Source organism: Motacilla alba, chromosome 2 (assembly GCF_015832195.1).
Source record: "Motacilla alba alba isolate MOTALB_02 chromosome 2, Motacilla_alba_V1.0_pri, whole genome shotgun sequence".
NCBI classification, from domain to species: domain Eukaryota; kingdom Metazoa; phylum Chordata; class Aves; order Passeriformes; family Motacillidae; genus Motacilla; species Motacilla alba.
Window position 1 is genome coordinate 105,361,121 of NC_052017.1, and position 20,693 is coordinate 105,381,813.

The 20,693-nt window shown below is 39.5% G+C and overlaps 1 protein-coding gene across 1 annotated transcript in view; it reads left to right on the forward strand.

Annotated features, from left to right (window-relative positions):
* The window catches only part of LAMA3 (laminin subunit alpha 3), a 106,401-nt gene that overhangs the window by 6,716 nt on the left and 78,992 nt on the right, over nucleotides 1-20,693 (forward strand). The window contains exons 3-8 of the mRNA XM_038128348.1: nucleotides 8,860-8,977; nucleotides 9,597-9,715; nucleotides 11,243-11,413; nucleotides 12,468-12,565; nucleotides 14,341-14,456; nucleotides 17,341-17,459. Coding sequence (XP_037984276.1) covers nucleotides 8,860-8,977; nucleotides 9,597-9,715; nucleotides 11,243-11,413; nucleotides 12,468-12,565; nucleotides 14,341-14,456; nucleotides 17,341-17,459 — 741 coding nt within the window. The remainder of the gene's footprint in view (nucleotides 1-8,859; nucleotides 8,978-9,596; nucleotides 9,716-11,242; nucleotides 11,414-12,467; nucleotides 12,566-14,340; nucleotides 14,457-17,340; nucleotides 17,460-20,693) is intronic.

Here is a 20,693-nt window from a genome sequence, read left to right on the forward strand (position 1 = left end):
TGCAGTTGGGAGAGACGTTTGAGCTGATGATTTTTACTTCCTGACATCACTTCCAGCTTTTTTGTCTGGTTTATGTTCTGTATTATTTTACCAAGTTGACCGTATACTGTATAAAGTGATTGTTTTCCTTTAGGACTTTTGATGATGGAGGTTCTCAGCACTGGGATCATGCAGATGTAGTGATGGTGTACTTTCTTGCACGGACACTGTAACTCATTAATTTGAAGTGGCATGGGAGGACCTCTTAGTTGAAACTCAAGCTCTGCCTTCTGTTTAATATTCCCCTTTTCCATGAGCTCAGAGAGAGAGAGGCTTCATGATGTCTGTGCATGCATGCATTTTGAGAATAATGTTTGGAGTCTGCTTTTGCCTCAGGGGTTCTTCTGGTTTCTCTGTCATCCAGCAAGATCTTCAAGATAGACAGAAGAATACTGATAAGGTGGTCTAAAAGGGAAGGGACAGCAAAACTAGTGTAATATGAATTAGTAATGAGACAGTAACAAGAACACCTGTATTTCCCCTGCAAGCGATAGGCAAGTAGCTAAGAGTGAAGCCTCTGTATTTGTTTTTTAAGCCACAGGGATGGATTCTCAGCTGCCATGATTGGGTGCTGATCCAGTGAAGTTAGTTACGCTGTGCAAGTTCACACAACGTGAAAACACATGTTTATAAATGTATGTGTGGGCCTGCAAAATATATGTAGCCACATGCATATGTATTTGGGACTGCAGTAATTGTTTATTGACTAGTTATATAGGACAGGATTTTTTGAGTAGACTTTCAGTTTAGTTGACAGCAAGGTGGGGGATAAATAAGAAAGTATTTCTCTGTGAGACTTAGTTGCCATTTGGCTGGGGGTTCAGGAGCAACTTATTTTACATCTTGTCTTACATGGTGTTCTAATACTCTTGTTCCTCCCATGGGTGGAGTGGTTTTCATTTTGAGCATATCCTCAGTCAGTGTTTCTGTATCCAGTAGAGCTGCAGTGCAGAAAGGCACTAAGCTTATTTTCCTGCTGTGCACTTTTTACCTTCCTTGGAGGACCTACTGACAGACAACTGACTTTTTATGTGCTGATTAAAGTTCTGAGAAACTTCTTTCCTTGAGAGGAGGGATATGAGCTAAGTGTCCTCTTTCCATGGGACTCCCTGGACACCAGCAGCTATGTGCTAAGATTTCTGTAGTTGTCAAAGGATTTCTTAGAGTGAGGTTGCGTGTTTCTCATTACTCTGGTACTACTTGGAAAGATGACTCTGAATCCCCTTTCTTGGAAATGAAGGTAATCAAAGGCAAAGGTGAAAATTACTCCATGTCCTGTGATCAGGAATGAATCATTTTAGCTGGTGGATGGATGAGGGTTTGGTAAGATTCATATGATTTTTTTTTTCCCCACTTCACAGACTTTCATAATTTAATTGCTTTCATCCAGTTAAACCTTAACCTCAGGATTTGTTTAAACTTGAGATTCACTTTTGACATTTTGCTTATTATTTTCACTACCAAGTTTATACAGTAGCGCACAATATTAATAATGAAGAACATTAAGTACTGTCACAGAGTAAGTCTACTCAAGTGAGCAGGTAAGCACTGAGACCCCAATTCACCTTAATTTATTTCCTGGTCCTAAATATTAAGGGCTTGGTGTGTCTTAATGATGCAGACTTTCTTAGTAATTGACAGAGACAATTTTTCAGAGTGCAATTCCCCCTCAGCTGAGCTGAGATGAAGGTTTTGGGTTTTAAGGAAAAACAAATCTTAAAGCTAGATGTGTATCTAAATATAGAACCACATACCTGCAATATTGAAAAGATAACAGGGATTAAGTTCTCCTCACTAATTATATGTCCTTTTTGTTTGTTTTTTGTTTTGTTTTGTTGTTTGATTTCTTTTTAATACAAGTTAGTTTTTTTCTGCAAACGAAAAATGGAAAAGTTTTTTGGTGCGCAGAACATGACAAAGCATAAGGTACAAATGCGTGCAGGGAAGCAATGACTGAGTGTAAGCTGGTCATCAAGTATCCACAATTAGAGGAAGCAGGACATAGTGTGAAGTCAAAAGCTTTTATTTTCTGCATTCCTGCCATTATATCTTTCTGATTGAGAGCAGAGTCCCAACGGAGCCTCCTATCATGGTCTCACGACAATGTTTAATTGAGTAGCTGCACCCTGATGGAAGTTTTAGTGCTCACTACAGTGAAGTTGGAACAGAACACCCACCTGGTGCTCCTTCTGTTTCACAAGGGCTTGGGTGATTTTGAAAGTCAAAGTGCCTTCAGGCTGTTAAATCTGTTTGCAAGAAGAATGCTCATTTTACTGTACTTCGTAAAATGAGAAAAAGCAAAAACCTGAAAGCAAAACCCCTGCTTTACTTCCCTTTCTGTGCTATAGTTACATTTCTAATCAATCACAGTCCTTCCGAATAACAATTATAATGTTGATCCCCGAGGCACTCTCTCCTTTCTATTAACATACCTGCTTACACTGTGGCTATTCCTGACTTGTTTGAAATATTTGGATCAAATGAAATCTCTGTTATTCCTCTCATTGGTTATGTTTTTCCCAATGTAGTTTTTAACAGCTTTTAAACTTCTGAATCCAGTATGTCTGACTGAATTTCATTGCCCTTCTCCTGACTCTTTGGGTTGTGTAATTTCAGCAGGTGTGTCCTCATCTTTGGCTTGCTTAATGCTCAGCAGATATTACAGTAACACAGCCCCAGGTATTTTTCTGAACTCTCTCTTCAGAAGAAATGAAAGTTCAGGATAGTGTGATAGCGTATCAAGAAAAAGAAATGTCCCACTACATAAAGTAGTTCAAAGAAGTATAGCCCATATATTTTATTGTTGCTTTTAGTTATGTATATTTTTTTTTTGCTGTGCATTTTGGCAATAATAAAGTGCTGAAAGACTCAGACTCCGTGAAGTCTTGAGCACTAATATGTTAAATAGTTTTTATGTAGTGATACTGTTAGTCACTGCTGTAAATTAAAAGTACACAGTGGAATGCAATGTCCAAATTAGTACTTTTATTAGGGATGGAGGGCAACTCAACCATAAATTTAAGCTAAGTGGTGTGGCCTGTGGAGGACTTCATGCTTTTATGTTTTCTACCAGTTAAAGCATATAAACACTTTGTAAATAGCGTCACAGTTTGGCAAATCTTCTGAGTTGCTTTTATATGGTAGAGGGCTAACTTATATTTGGTAGCAATCCTTTGATTTACAAACAATATTTGTTGCTTGGACTATTATTCAGCTTTGGCTAAATTGTTGAGAACTAAAACCAATTGTTCTTAACTTACAAAAAGAATGACATGGTAACTTTAAATGTTTCTGAAGTTACAGTTAATTTAAGTGTCATTTTGTAAAATATGGTGTCCTGTGCTCACTTCTTCTGTAGGGAGAAACTCTCAAGGTGGTGGGAGATTTATCACAAACTGCATTGAACTGTGCTCCCAAAAATAGTCATCGCACTCATTGTGCTTGGCTTTTGAATACTTTGTATTATCACTGACCCTGAAATCAGACCCAAATCTAGCCTGAAGTTGCATAACCTCTGTAATAACACTGGGAAGTCCTACAGATTAGGGCATGAGAACCACTGCACAAGGCTTCTGCAGTGCTACAGAGCTGCGCCTGCAGTGACACAAAGCCCTTCCTCTGGAACCCCTCCACAGCTGTGAATCCACAGCAGCACCAAGCCCTCCTCTGCTGTTCTGGCTCACACTGGGAAGAAAAGGGGGCTTTTAAGCTTGGGGAAGTACACAAAAATGGGGATGCTAACAGCACAGAAGTGTTCCTTTGTATTAGAGAACTCTGGGTTTTGGGTATTTCAGTTCATTCACGAAGCTGATTTGGGATCGTGCTGCAGAACAGTATGCTTTGAAGTTAGTTGTGATTTTTGGCTTATACTGCAGGAAGGTGCGTCTAGCTGTGAACTCTAGAGTAACTCAACTTCATCTGATGAAACAACAGCTGTCTGATAGAATCATCCTGAAGTTGGATCACGTAATACATGTTTCATTTATTCCTAGGTCACACTACAAGCAACACATTCAGAGTTGAGCTACCAGCCTTAATAAGGGAAATACCTTAAAATACATTCTTTCTTGCTCATTTTTTTCTTATATGTTGTAGTCAAGGTGTTGTGTTTTTTTAAAGCTTCAATCAAAGACTTTTTCAATGGCTTAGCATTTTTTCCGTGTGTTTGCATTAGTTGCATGTCTTTGGTTTTACAATGCATTTCTGATACTAATTTGATATTATTCTGGAACTATACAGGAGAAAACCTCTCAAGTCTTGTTCTCCTTTCCTTTTCTGACTCTGTCTTCCTTTGGCTCTTCTTCAGCATCCCTTAGGAAGGTCTTGGTTCCCATTCACTGATCTCACTTCTCTCCCTTCATGTCTGTACTTCTGCTTCTCCCATCTTCCTTTCCATGCTCTTTCCTACATGTAACTTTAATTTTGTGATATGTTGTTCCAAATACCTCAGTTTTAACCCAGCATGGTAAAAGCAGAACCTCTGCTAGTTGCCTTTAATCCTTTGCACTCCCCTAGGTTTCCTCCCTCCCAGTGTTGACAGTCCTACTGTGTTCCTTCTACTTTGGACTGCAGCCCTCATAAGGAGACATTTTTCTTCTGGACAACTGGGGGTTGAATCTTAAAAATCCTTTCCCATATCAATAGCTTCAGTGTTCTGTGGAGAAATAGGCCATATGTAAGAAATAATTATGGGCACTCTGTTGGTCTTTGTCCAAATCCTAATGGAAAAGTGGCTGCATGAAAAATTTCAGGAAAACAACCGAGACTCATTGATGTAGCTGCCTGCAGCCTTGGCAAAAAGACCAAAGACTGGTTGAATGTGGAGAAAGGACTATCATTTTGTCTCTGGATGCAGTTCTTCCTTCTAGAGTGCTGCCCATGCTAAACAGGGAGAGCTACTCCCTTCTGGTTCTGCCATCATCTGGGTCAGAACAAAGATCTCCAGGTGTGTCTGTGAGGCCTTTTCAGAGGCTCTGACTTACCTAACTGAAGACATTGTTCAGCATCAGTGGCTGGTTAAAGGAATGCATGATGTGAATGCAGCATGGCCAGGGATAACTGAACAACATTGGAAATCCTGTGCTTATTCCTGGCTTCTGCCCCCCAGACTAGGAAGCTGGAAGACAAGGAATGACTTCAGCATGCTGTGCAGTGGGAGCTTCTGCAGCCACTGTCACTGTTTGTGCAGTGTAGCCATTGCTGTGTCTATGTGCACTCAGTTAAGCTGGATGGAACACACTCAGGAGGTCTGATGCCTCTCAGCTACTACCCACACATGATTTTCTATGCACCTCTGCCACAGCTATTTTTCACAACACACCCAGAAGAGTAGCTGGCAACTCCAGAAATGCTGGCCCGCCTCTCTCTCTAGTTGGCATTTTTTTGTATTGTCGTTTATGTTACAAGGTACGTGGTTGGGAATTGACAAATACTGACTGTCAGGAGTGCTTTATACAGTATCTGGATCTGCCAGGGTGCCTCAAGTCCTACTGCGATGTTTGAATAAAAGGACTGCTTCCCTCTTTGCAGCATCAAGAAATCAAAGCCTTTAATTTTAGCCAGAGTTTGCAGGATTTTTATTTCATTTGAACAGATTGAGGCTTCTGTGGCTTGGTCTCTGAAAGGAAACAATGCTCAAGACCTTATGGCTTCATTACACCAGGAAAGCAGTGGGCACGAACGCACCAACACTATGCAGTCAGTGGCACTAAGGTGTGCTCTGGAGCAGGTGCTCAGCACAGTTCACACTCCTTGAATCCCTCTCTTGCATCAGTCTCCCTTTGAAAAGTTTAATTTTTGTGCTGAGTCATATTGGATTTTTGTATCTTCTGAGCAATCTGCAACACCAACCACATTATTCAAGATAATGGAAGAAACCTACAACGACAACCATACTGTGTTGAGGGAATTTTGGTGGTGCAGCTGTATCTGCCAATAACAGTCTGAGAAAATTTCACTCTGCTGGAAATAGATTCAAATTACGTGAAGAAAGATTGCTGTGGTATCTTTTTGAATGCATCTAAAGATCTACAGTCTGTCTCAAATAGATGGTCTACCTGGATTTAGTTGGATTCTTGCTACTTCCACATTCCAGGACTTTTTATTCTTCATGAGCCAAAAAGGAAGAACACTCTTTTCCTACAGAAGCAACACACACATCATCATGATTGTTTGGAACATATTGTGTTTTTTTCTTTTGTGCTAGTTTATGTCCAGCACTCATCTAACACGTCATGTCAGTGTTTTAGTATTCTGGCTTGAGTTCATGGTGTCAGGAATGGAGGAAAATGTGCTATACCTTTGTATATTCATATCTAACTTTCATCCATTTTTAATGCTTTCTAGGATTCAAAAAAATCTTGGAAATTTCTCTATGTAAAGAGTTGTTTAAACTTTTAAGGAGAAAATAGAGAAAACATTTTGAATTAATATTTAAATTATTATTTAATTATTATTTAGTTACTGTTTTAATTAATTTTAGCATTCTCTAGAAAATGCAATGGGTAGCAGGAAGTTTTTTTTCTGCTGGTTTAAAATAAGTAGTGAGCATGCTGTTAGAGATCATGAATGTTGTATCATTAACAATAATGTACAGTGCAACTCTCAGTCAATTTAAATGACCAAAAGTGAGAACATAAAGCACTTTTTTTTTTAGGATTTTCAGAACTATTATGCTTTCCTAGAATAATACAAATCTTTGCACTGAGTGGCCATACCAGATGACGTGTAATGTCTGTATGGCAAATATCTCCACGCTGAAACTTGACAGTGAAGTAGCAAAAGTTACTCTGACAAAGAGTATCAGAAACTCAGTAAGAGCAAATCTTACCACTGTCCCCAGAGTATTCACCTATTTCTGACAATGGCTAAAATCAGACTTTCCATCAGCATTTTGAGGGCATTACTCCACCTATGCAGTCATAGAGCACAGTCTGGGTTTTGCCATCACTCTGCCAACAGAATGGCTGCCACTTACAGTGCTCAGTGTTGTTGTCTAGTAAGTAATTTTTCCTGTGGAGATAATGTCAGTTTGCCAATTTCTTATCTCCGGAGGTGAAGCTGGTGCTTTTCAGGCTGTGTTAAATAGCAGGGTAAATTTCAGCACTAACAGAAAAGTTGGGTTATTTTCCTCCTGGTTCTCTCTGCGCTGACCTAAGTCAGCATCATTCAGCAAAGCAAAAGTTTCTAAAATAGGTTGCAAGGTGCAATACCTGCTGCAGAGATGCCTTGGTGGTGTGTAGAACAGGGGCTTGCCCTGGAAGGTAGTTGTTCCTACTACATAAATGAATGCACAACAAAAAAAATTCACTTTTTTTCTTCTGAGATGTGAGTTATTATCATGATAACATGCTCCATGAAGTGACTGAATTCCTTCCATTTCTCCTTGAGGTTTTACTTTCTACTGTGAATACAGTATACAGGTATTCAGAAGATGATGCCTGAAATAGATGTGTGAGGATGGAGGTTGCAAGTAACCGTGGGATTGTCATGTGCAGAGCTGGTTAGGGACAAGTATTTCCAGGTATCTGTTTCACTGCATTATTCACCATTTGCATCTGCCTCTTGGTGGTCCCAGTTGGTGTGACAGCTATTGAAGTTTTCCTGGCTGACAGCTGAATGGGCCAGGCATGCCAAAAGATGCTGTTCCCAGTTCATGGTTGAGAGCTTGTATGCACATGTGGTTTGGAGTCTAATAAACTTTGCAAAGTATTAGCTTCAGGGTTATGACATTTATGAGGTATGAGCAAAGATAAACTGCTTGGGTGTATTTGATGTGGGGGCTCTGGCAACAGTTACTTGACAAACTGCTGACTGCAGTCTCCCCCCATCAAAGTGAGAATCTCCTGCCAGCAGATGATTCTCAGTTGAGGTTGTTGAGGGGGAAATTGCAGCTTCACTTTAATATTGAGTGTACCTCAGTATTGCTTCACTTTTATTGACAGCTCCATCCATGTCATGGTTTAATTTTTAAATGGCCTTTGGGATCAATCTGTGTTTAGCTTTTTGTGTGAAGGTAATGTTTATTGAGGTTCTGGTTTCTAGATAGACTGTGGACTATCCCAAGATGCTTACACTAAGACTTCCTATCTTCTAAGACCCATATCTTCTCTAGTGTTTGGGAGCCCTCTGTGTGATACACAATGAGCACCTAAAGAAGCCAGATGAAACTCTTGGCCTTGGGAACCTTGAGCTGATGGAGCTCTTTGAGCTGTTTCAGACGCTGAATAAGCTACCAGTTACAAAAATCTCTCCTGTGCTATTTGATCCCCACAAACTCTGGGGTGCCGTACTTCCATTACTTGAAGGTCTATCAAGCAGCAAATTCACCTGGAAATAATCTTAACATGAGGGAGCGGATGGCTGGGATTATTATCAACCAAAGGAGTCCCAGTGTAAAGGGTATTTGCATTTTCTCTTCCATGATTTTGATATGCCTTAGCTACAAGCACAATTACGTGCTTGGAAGGCATCACAAATATACCAGGGTGCTGCAAAAGCAGCTTAGTTGAGTGATGCAGCTTTTCCAGGTTGAGTACTGTACCCTTAACACCCCCAAGCAATCAGTCAGCTGCACAACAGACCTGTTCTGAAATGTGGGAGATGGCATTTAACACAGTCCTCTTGCAATGCTCTTGAGCACATTGCCAGGTGAAGTAGCCAGCTGAGAATCTGGCCTCTGATTTTAGTGGGAATGAAACTGCAGAGAATAACCTTCTCCCTGTGCACTAAAGTGTTTATTTGCATTAGTTTTATTATTGCTGTGCTTTTATAGAGTTCAAAAAAAGCTCCTGACAAGATGTATGTATATTCTGTTACCAGCTCTTCCACGTTGCCTATATCCTTATCAAGTTTGCAAACTCTCCTCGTCCAGATCTCTGGGTCTTGGAAAGATCGGTGGACTTTGGGAAGACTTACACTCCCTGGCAATATTTTGCTTGTAAGTACCAATCCTCGTGTCACTGCTTTTTTGAGGACAGGTTTCTTTAATAATTTCCTCAGTAGCAGCAAATCAAACTATGGGGCTTTCTGAAGATTTCACCTGCAGAGAAGACAGTGAATGTTAAATACATTTATCTTTTCTTATTCAGCCACAATAAATTAGTGGCAAGAGTGTAGGAGTATGGTATTTTGAAAGTGTATCTCAGCACATAAATATTTCTCACTTTCTTAGAAATTTCTGATTTGTTTTGTTTCTCTTGATTTTTGGATATGTCAGAACTTGAGTGTCCTTTATTCCTTGGGACCCTGGGATTTCTTGCAAAAATCAAAGTGAAATACAAATGCAAAAGCTTGGAGTAGCTGTATAGCTTTTTTTTTTTCTGGTGATGATATGAGAAATACTGTGCCATGTCTTGTCAGGCAACACTGAATTGCTTAGGAGGAGAGATTATTGTTTTGAGGAATGTCTGTTACTCTGTGCTGAGTGACACAATCACTGTTACTACTCTATTACTGGGAGAATTTACCTGAAAGAACAGGGGATACCTCTCTGCTAATTTAAATTAGAACAATAGGGCCTATTTTATACAAAATTAATTTTGTTCTTGCTTGATTAGACTCGAGAGCAGATTGCTTGGAGCGCTTTGGAAAGGAAGCAAATCTTCCCGTGAGGAGGGACAGTGATGTCCTGTGCACCACCGAGTACTCTCGCATTCTGCCTCTTGAAAATGGAGAGGTGGGTGCTTTCAGGAAAGCCATGTGTGATGCTGGAAGCAAATGTTGTTGTTTCAGAAGTTTGTTGGAAGTAATATTTTAGCTATGACTGCTTGAATGTCCATCAGTAAGTCCATAACCCAAACCTCAGTGAGATTTTGGGAGCGTGACCCTAATTTTCACCGTTCTCTATGGGGGTAGGGGCTGCTCAGGGAAACCTGTGTTGATATTTATCATAATTTGTGTACCTCACTATAGCCATGTGCATATGAAGGTGTTGACTGCATTTTCTGAATTCTTCCAATGTGCATGGCAAAACTTGGTATACCAGAATTGCTCACATGAATTAAGGCTGTAGAAACAGATAGTTACCATTCAAGAAATAGTAGCTGTTAAAAAATATATATATAAAAGAAAGCTACATGTTTATAATGTAGTAAAAGTGTTTGGAAAACATTGCTTTGATTTTAGCCATTGTTCCTTGCTAGGCAGAACTGTGGCTTGTATTACTTGAATGAATGTTAAACTCCTGGATGTGTTGATGGCTCCTCCTGGCATTCTGCTCTTATGCCTGATATTGTTAGAATCCAGATCTGAACTCCTCAAGAGTTATTCAGAGTTTTGAGCAGATGGATCTAGGATTTCATATTAAAATAGAACTTATTTGCTAAAGTATCTGTAAAATTTTCCTAATCAGATATTGTAAAGAATAATTTCCACAGAAGAACACTGCTGGTACCATTCCCTATTACATGCTGTATGTTTTTTCCTGAAGGAATTGTGCTGCAATTGGAACAATCATCATACCCTTGTTACGTGCTTCAGAATATAGGAGCCATTTGGTAATAGAAATCTGTTATCTGGATGGTTATAAATAAATTCAAGTATTTTACTGAGCCCTCTACGTACAAACTAGGTTTTTCATTCAGTAGAGATTCATGATTGCTTAGCTGCTGGCAGATGTTTCTTTAAAAAATAAAAAAAAAGTATGGATCCCTTGTTTTGGAAGTCAGAGCAACCTGCTTTCATGTGAGGGGATTTTCTAAAGCAACACTGTGTACTTTCTTCCAGAAGACCATTAATATGCTTGCAGGCACTGGACCTGCTAACAATAATATTTTCCAGGAATGTTTATGCCTAGACCCAAAAATAAATGTGCTTTGGGAAAGAGCCAAAATCTGATGTTTTTAATCAGGGTAAACTTCCATTGACACTGTCAACTGTTCAAACAACTACTTGCAACTATTCCTATTGTTTTTTCCTATTAAAAATGTACTTTTTGCATGCTATACCTGCTGTTTTCAAAACAGATAGAGGCACTTTTTTTTTCTGGTTTATTATATGGATAATAAGAATACAGGAGGCTCCAACGCTAACAACACTATTTTCCCCCAATGTCCTGACTTCAGTATGAAATGCCTAATTGTTACTGCAAATATGTTCAGAAACATTAATAAGTTTTTGGATTCTTTTGTTGATTCTGCTTTATGCTGCTCTTGGCATTTGCAGTTGATATATCTTAACAAGAGTGTGCTTACTTCTTTGTTAGATTGTAGTATCTTTGGTAAATGGCCGCCCAGGAGCAAAAAACTTCACTTATTCCCCTGGTCTTCAAGAATTCACAAAGGCAACAAACATCCGTCTCCGTTTTCTCAGAACTAATACTCTTCTTGGACACTTGATATCCAAAGCTCAGCGGGACCCCACTGTGACTCGCAGAGTAAGTACCGTTGTCACTGAGGTGTAAATACCCAACAATCATACCCAGCATGCTAGGGATCAAAAAATGGTCTGAATGGTTTAAGTTTGCAACATCCTCGCAATGAGATTTGCGTTGACCCACCTTGAAATCCCCATATTTTTCTCCAGGTTTGTTTGAGACAAGAAGGTAACTGGGCCAGCATGGATTTATGGAGGAGCAGTAATGATTAATGATTTTGTAACAGAGCATTTTCATTCCCTGCTTTCCAGTATGGAAGGAAGCTGAGTGCATCATGGGAGCTATAAAGAGCCAAAGCAAAATTATTCTAAACTATCTTATGCAGAACTGAGGAACTAAATCTCTTCAATTTTATTTGGCACTACTTTCTGATATTTGTTCACAAAAGGTTTTCAGAAAATAGTACCTGAGTTTATGAAGGAGCAGAAATCAAAGGCTGTACTTGAAAATTGCTCTCTTTCCACAAATCATCTGAGATGCCTAGGTGTTTTCAGTGCATTTTGGGCTATCCAAGAGCTTGAAGGCCAGAGTTCCACTCCCATTCAGTGCGTAAATGTAAGGAAATACAGGGAACACGACACAGAAATTCATATACTCACAGAGATTTCAGACTTCATATTGTATTGCTATTTTTAACCTTTTCATTTAAAATGAAGATTCGGTAACAATTGGAGGAAACCCTGGGGTGAGGCACTACACAAATCTCAGTCTGCACTGAAAAAACATAAAGCTAATCCAGTTATTTGACAGCAGTCCCATCAAGCACCCTTGCTGCCTTAAGTAAATTTTAAGACGTTGCTCAGAGGCAGAGGTAAATGCAGAATGCTTGCCACTTGGCAAGCACCACAGCTTTAGTGTGAGGAACTTCTGGTGTTATCCTGGCCATGGGTTGTAGGTTTGATGAATGGAATCTCAAGTGTTTTAGAAAATTCCTAAAGGAGAGTACAAATTTTTGTTGTAGAGAGCTTCCAAATCTAGCAAACCTGATGCTGATATTTCTGACACAATGCAAGCAAGGACAGATCTATACATACTTCTTGTGCTTGTTCCACAGTATTACTACAGTATAAAGGACATCAGTATTGGTGGTCGATGTGTTTGCCATGGCCATGCTGAAGTATGTAATCCAAAGAGTGCTGAAAACCAATACCAGTAAGTAAATGGAGCCTGACATTTATCTGAGAAAAACAATACATGAGTGCTTTCAAATTACCTTTTCTTATTATAGAATTACATAGTTTTACAGGGATTTTTTCTTTATATTAAAAAAAAAAATAGAACCTGCTAATGATTGGCAAGAAAATATATCAAGAGTGATTCTATCTGAAAGATAATAATAGAAAATCTTTAGGGTTTTTTTTAGGTTAGGTTTTTCATTTTAATTGAAATACAAGTTCAGCAGATTGAATAATTTCTTAGAAATCCATAGCTCTTTGAGTTGAACATCACCTTCTGATGATGATATCATCAGACATGAGTTGATAGCACCTTCTTACATCAGGAATTAGAAGTCCAACTCAGGAACAAAATTGTGGGGGGATAGAATGTTAGAGAATAGAGACAGTGCAGAAGGCAATCTCACCCCTGAGGAGTTGCAGCTGTACTAATTATCAAGGATTAGGAAAAGGCCTGCCCTTAACAGGCCACAGCTGTGTCCAGTGAGGATGAGTGCTAGGAAACAGTGGGTTAGGTGGTCGGGAAGGGAGCTGGAGTTTGTTGGCTGTGCTCTGAGGAGCTACCCATGAGAAATCACTGAGAAGGTGTGGAAGTTTTATGATAACAACACAAAATCAGTCGACTTCATGGAGATACTGAGCTCATGCAAGATCCAATGCCTTTAGATCATTACTGTAAAAACATAAAAACAAACTGAATGGAGTATTCCCTTTCCCTGACAAGTTTGTGACCTCTACGTTGATTTCACAAGGAGTTAGATCAGACTTCTTGGCTTGCCTGCTGCAGAGAAGTAACCGAATACTCAGCCTGTCTCAAACATATTTTAAAAACCTGCTTTAAATGAGCTGTTGCTCTTATCCATGACGACATTAAAACAAACTTTTATCAGGACGATGCAATATTTTCAGTTATGTTTTAATGAAGAGTAACTGGAGGAGATGGGTACCTCCATTCAATGTGTCTGTGCTACAGAAAAATAAGTACAGAAGATGAGAAATCTATGCAAATAGGATGATTATACTGGAAAGTTCTATTGCCCTTGTGTTATTGACTACATACATAAGAGAAAAATGTTGTAAAAGGCCTCCTGAGTCCCAAGGCCTTTGTTCCTCCTGGTATTCAGTTACGATGCAGGATGGTGGGACCTAGCTCATAATTAGACCCTGCCCATTAAGCAGGCTATTCGGCTAATAAATCAAATACCTTCTTACATTTTGTTGGTGAATAGTGTGCACTATCTTAAAAATAACAAGATCAAGTTATGATCTTGGTTTACAAAAAACCACTGATAATATTATTGTAAACAAAGCATAATGGAAAAATTATGAAGGCATGCATTTAAAGGTGTTAAATGTTTTGATTACTGTAGGCCAACAAGTTTGAGCCTTGGAATGAAGTTAAAACAAGATACACAATAGTTAAGGATGTATCAACTTGATTTTATAATCTACAATATCTTCATAATCTAGTCTATGGAATCCATATATAAGCATTTTCTATAAGTAATGTGTTCTAATAAACTCATAATCACATGATTGAAGTAATCAATCTTGAAGAATTTTAGGAAAGTTCCAAAATGTTCTAGTCTTACTGATTGACTTCTCTACGTGTGAGGTTTATGTCCGATCTTTTTCATACTATATGTGAGTCTTGGACTGCAGTGAAATGAAGAAAAACATTATTTTTTTTATTTAAAAACTTAAGAGATAAATTTTAAGCCCAGCTTCATTAAGAGGCTTTTATTTCTGTAGGTTTCAGTGTGAATGTCAGCATAACACTTGTGGGGAAACTTGTGATCACTGCTGCCCTGGATATAATCAGAAACAGTGGCGACCTGCAACAGCTGGGAGCACAAACATATGTGAACGTGAGTAGCCAAAAAAAATGGTGGGTTAAAAGAGATACTGACAGGAGGGTGGGAATTAGCTGTAGCACACATGTTCATGGAACATAACCAGTGTGCTTTAACACCTTTTTTTTCTGTATAGAGAAAATGCTTTCCATACAGGAATAAAGAATCAAAACTGCAGTGAATACTATTTATGTTCTTCTTTCTTATTAAACTGTGGAAGTAATAATTTGTGAGAGAATATGACATGAGAAAAGTAGACGACTTTTTGTAGAGCATTGAGACATTTCTCCCCATTCAAAACTGTCTGCTGACAGACTGTGGGTCTCCAAGCAGAGCAGAGACTGTAGGCACCTTGTACAGCTCCAAAATGTTCCTCTCCATCACCTGGCCTCTTGGTGTTCAGATTGCAGAGAGGTTGCTGGAGGCTGACACTGCTTATGGGTGCTTGAGCTGCCCCTCACTGGCTGTGTGCCAGTGGCACAGAGTTGTTTGTGGTGGGGAATCCTGGCGATTCCACACTCTTACCTCTTCCCATCCTTGTGTTTGGGCGTTCGGAGCATGTTAGCCCTACAGAATGAGTAGTCAAGCTGGAGCAGCCCATTCATTTGCCTTTCTCCCACTCTCCCTGTGTTTTATTCTGAAAGAAAGCGACAGCACAGACCCTATTGTGGTGATGGGTTTGTACTGTCACACGTGGGTGTTTTGCATCCCTTGGGTAGAAACCAGGTGGGGTGGTGCAGAGCATAGCAATCCCTGTGCACAACCATTTCCTTTGTGTCTGGCCCAATCTATTTTTCCCATCTGCCTTTCCTGAGAGAAGCATAGCCAGTGGGTACAAACTCTTTAACAGGAGAACCTTATTCGAAAGCCAGAGATGTACCTATATAATTACTCCGAGGAATAAAGAGATGACTTGTTTAATTAAAACTGCAGTACTAGACTTGGGAGGGGGAAGGAGGTTTTGTGTGATTAAAATGTTTGATAGGAGGTAGGCATGTTGGGACACAGTTTTTGAACAATATTTGAAACCTCATTCAAGTTCCCCTCTTTGAAAGGAAAACTTTTTTTTTTTTTTTGCCAGAAAAGAGACAGACAAAGAGCATAAATAATGTCATGTTTTTTTGAAGAATGAGTGTATAGAAGATCACTACAAGATTCTGAGCCAAAACCACTTAATTTCTAACTATCTCTGAAAAAAAAATCCTTTTTAGTATGGATTGCTCCTAGCGGTTTGAGGTGATTTGTTGAGAGCATTTGCCAGGTGCAGGCCTCTTCAGCTGGCAGACAGTAGTGAAGGAATTAAAACAACTTTATTCAACTTTCCAGAAGCCTGAGGTTCCTTGAGAGAAGCTTATTGAAAGAGGTTGGTGAAGCTTGTAGGGATCAGCCCAACATTTTGCTGGGAGCTTCCCAGTATGTATGGATCAGCAAATGGCCCAAAGTGGTGAAAAAGTGCTTGATGAGGTGGAAGGGGTTTCTATTCCCCTATAAGTGAAAGTGCTGCCACTGTAATCAGAGCAAATAATTTCCCATTGCTGTTAGAAGACATAGCTGAGCTGTAGCTCACAGGTGGTTTGACCCTAGAGGCAAGGGAAGTTTTATTTACATTGTAATTATACATACATATATAATATTCTCCTTTTATCCTTTTCTGACTTAATATCTTGAGCCAGCATCTGATTTGTGAAATGTTTTATTTTCTTGAAGAATTTTATGAGTAAGAAAACCCAAAGATCTTCATAGGCTATTACATCCTGGCTAGGGAACCCAGTCTTGAACCCTGTCCAGTTCTTGTCAGCAGACCATAAGGGATCCTGATGGTAGGGCACCTCTTCAGCTGTGTGGTTGGTAATTTCTAGGAAAAGTCTTCCTTATCCACAGCTCTTCAGATAAAAAAAGACAGAGGGAGAATGCAGAGAATGATCCAGTTTCTCTTCTCTTGTCTGTATGATTATGTAGCAAGACCTGGAAAATCAGTTGTCCCTGAGTTGTGCTCCCAGTTGTGCCAGGAACTTGGAATAGAGTTTGGAAGGATTGCCTCCCATATGCTTCCCTCATCCTGAAGAGGGGGCAGAGCCCTTAGCTTCTGTTACCCATTGCCTCCCAGAGTACTGTGTCCCCTGGTCCAGATGAAGGAAGGATTTCCCTAAACATGAAGTAAAAGCTATATCAAGTCATAACTTCAAGATTTTCCTGGGAAAGTAACTTCCTGTAATTAAAAAATCAGCTAGCACCCAGATGCTTGGGGAAGCCTGTTTTTGCTACCTGCATTCTTTCAAAAATATTCCTATTTGCCTCTCCAGCAAAGAAGGAAGATCAAATTTGAAAAAAAAAAATAGAGGATATTGAATGAATTTATGGCCCTTTGGTTTATTCTATTTGTTTGTTATGGTTGGTTTCTACTCAGAATTATATTATAGCCAAGTTTGCTGGTATATCTGTAGCTGCAGCTGAATATGACAGTTCTTTGGTGCAGGTCTTTTAAATAAAAGTTTAGTGCACATAGCATCAGTCCAGATGCATTTTTGAGGCATGGCAAAATAAACATTTGACTATGTTTTTGATAATTAAAAAAAACCCCAAACTACTGTGGCCATTCTTCTGGAGCTTCCTAATTCTGCATTTATGCATAACTATATAGTTTTGAGATGGTACAACTGTTGCCTTCTCTAGTAAGACTAGCTGCATGTTTTCTGCATGTCCACATTATTGTACTGTGTTTCTGGTATGAAAGTCTAGTTGTTTATAGGTAAGTGTGTGCATTTGAGTATACTGCTTGAGTGTGTGTACACATAAAAAAATATCTAATCTACTTTTGCACCTCTGCTGGAGGTAAATACTGGAGATTGCTAAATTCCAGCACTATAAAGAAAGATAACTTGGAATACTGCTTTTTCAGCCTGCAACTGCCATGGACATGCCACTGATTGCTACTATGATGCTGACATTGATCTCCATCGAGCAAGCTTAAACATCCATGGGCAATATGAAGGTGGAGGAGTCTGCATTAACTGCCAGGTAAAAAGGTCATTTTGATCAGTTTAAAAAATATTCACACCAGTAGTTTTGGGTGTGACCAGTCCAGATAGGCCCATTTCTCTGATGGTGTTACTACTTGTGCTCAAGGTATGGAAAAAGGTGCGTGAAAATAATTTACCTTGTTCAACATTGCTTGGTAATGTGTAAAAGACACATAAAAATTGTATTTATGCTCAGTCCTGTGTAATCAAAATTAAACCACACAATCAAAGCAAACAATTTGATCAGCTATAAAAATTCCCTTTCCTGTTGTTACAAAGTCTGCCATTTCCCTTAACAGAAGGAGGTAAAATTAACCAAAGAAAATGCCAGCTCAAGCCAGCTGGTTCCTTACTGCAGCAAAACACAGAGGAATCTCTCTCATCAGCAGAAATAAAGGAGGATCTAGACTATACCAAGATGGAAAGTTATAGATATCGGGAAAGCACAGAATCATAGAAGAGCCCTCTGGAATCCTTTTGGACTAGTGCTCCACTCAAACCAAGACTGGATGCAAAATTGTATCCAGTTGCACTGAGAAACATGCAGTTGAATTCTGCAAATTTCTGAGGATGCACTTTACATACACTCTGGGTAATCTTTAACAGCACTTAATCACACCCCTGTCCAGCAGAAATTTCCCCAATTGCAGCTTGTGATAGTTGGCTTTTGGGCTTGTGCTGTGCTTATGTGAGAAGAGTTAGTTCTGTCTTTTGTGTAGAGGAAAGATGCCTTAGGTAAAGGAAAACTCTGTTAGGCACCTTCCCCCTCCACACCAAAGTCTTTCCCTCTGTTTTCCCTGAAAACTGAGAGGATGAGCTCCATAATTATCTTAGAGGCTCCATTGGGTTGAATCACAAGTTGTAAATTTGGAATCAGAGACTTTACACTGTGTCTGTCATGAATAGATAACACATTCTTGGAAAGAACAAGAATTTCTTTCATTCTGACTTTGTTCTACTCTGGCAATGACTATGAGGAAAGATCAAAAAGGAGTGTGATAAAGATCTAATCTTGGCCTTATCTCTGCTTGTAGTGGGACTGAACTACTTGACCTCCTGAGGTCCCTTACAACCTGAGTCATTCATTGGTTCAGTGATCTCATGGTTAAATAAATCCAGACTTAGTTGGAAGTCTGTCTTCCTTTTGTTGTCAAGTCATCTGATGTATGACAAGCAGCTGACCAGAATTTTGCATTGCAGGAAAATTATCATCAGTTCTATGTTCCTGTGAAATCTATGCGTCATGATTTATGTATTACCATGTTGTGCATTTTAAAATACAGCTGTATTCAAGCAACAAAAAAGGCAAATATCCAGTATAGATTGTATTTTCCATATTTTTGCCACGACATAATCAGATATTGTCCAAAAGGCAGTCAGAAGAGAGTAGCATTATTTTTACTAACATGAGGAGAAGAAATGTTCTTTGTCTTCCCATTGACATTTCTGTGCAGAACTTTGTTCATAAAGTCTGGTAAGATTTACCATGTTGGTCCTTTCTATCAGCTCTTTGTTCATGAAAGAACATTTCTTTTAATACTGTTTCAAAGATAGAAAATAGCAAAATTAGTCTAAATCTACAAATCCTTGTTATATGACTGATATGAATTGTTTGTAATTAATTTTGTGGAATTTAAGTTGGATTAAATGAGTTTAAATCCAGTTATAGCTTTTTTTTTCTTTTGTTTTCATTTACAAAGGGCATGAATTTTAGTTTGCTTTTTCTGTTTGTGTCAGGGGAAAGAAGTTTTAGGAATGGATGCCTGAATGAAGAAGTGATATAAATGAAGTGTTGCATACAAAGATAGAATCAGTTTCTTTAGAGTATGATGATGACAAAGGAGCTCTGGAAACCACACAGTCCTACTCAGAGTAGGTCTAATTAGATCAGGTTGCTCAGGAACTCGTTCCTCCAAGCTTTGAACACTTCCAAAGATTGGAATGCCTCAGCTACTCATGGCAGCCTGTTTCAGTGTTTGACTGCCTGCATGACACATTTTGTCCCTAACATCTAATTGAAATTTTCCATGTTCAAATCTGTGCCTGTTGCCTCTCATCCTTTTTCTGTGCACCTCTGATAGGAGTCTGGGTCCATCCCCTCTGTATTCTCTGATCCAGTAGTTGTAGGTAGCAATAAATTCACCCTTCTCTTCTTAATGCTGAAGAAACCAAACCATCTTCTTGGATGTCATGTGCTTCAGTCCCTCACCATCTGCATGGGTCTGCCCACAGCACCTGTTATCAAATCACAGAGGTCCATGAGGTTGATTTGGGAATATTTTGCCCTGGTAAACAATGCTGGATATGTCCCATCACCTGCCTGTCCTTTGTGTGTTCTAAATTTGTTCACTGGATCTCCTTTGTCACTGAGCAATGGGCCCCTACGCCCATTAGCTTTTCTTTTGCTGCTCCTCTACTCTTGGAATCTTTCTTTTTGCACTTCACCTTCCTTGCTAGTTCTAACTCTGCTAAGCTTTGGCTTTCTTAACTCCACTATTGCATATTTGGGCAATGTCTTTGTATTGCCACCAAGTCACCTGCCCTGCTTCCACCTTCCATGCACTTTCTTTTTGAGTTTGAGATCAATCAGAAACTCTGTTTATCTGTGCTGGCCTTCTGTCATGCTTGCATGTTGGAAAAAACTGTTCTCATACTAAGGAGGCTGTCCATGAGAGTCAACTCTCTTGGTCCCCTGTCCCATCCAGGACACTTTCACACAGGATCTTGTCAAGCAGCTCTCTGAGCAAGGACAAATCTGCTTTTCAGAAGCCCAGAACTGTAATTCTGCTATTTGTCTTGTTTGCTTATCTTTGATACATTCAAAATAACTTCTGGATTACTTGCACCCTGCTGCATTGTCCTTCTGGCATCTTCCTGAAGCTCTGTCTGGGCTGGGGCCACTGATCTGCCACTGGAGTGAGCAGTGCTGAAGAACATGAAGAGTACTGAGTGCCCTGCTCACGAGCTGCTCACCAGTCCAGCCAGGAAATGCTGTATCCCTGCTCAGCCCTGAATTGCAACACCCCCTAAGGAGGAACTAACCAGGGAGTGGGAGCTGGGGGAAATGTTTTGGTTGCTCCGGAGCAGAGCTTCCTGCTCTGGTTCCCTGGCTCTCAAGTCTGTGAGCTCATCAGGGTGCCTCATGACCATGATTTACTCTACTTGTACTTGCCATCACTGCTCTAGTTCAAATTACTTAGGGTTTTTTGTTTGTTTTTTTTTGTTTTTTGTT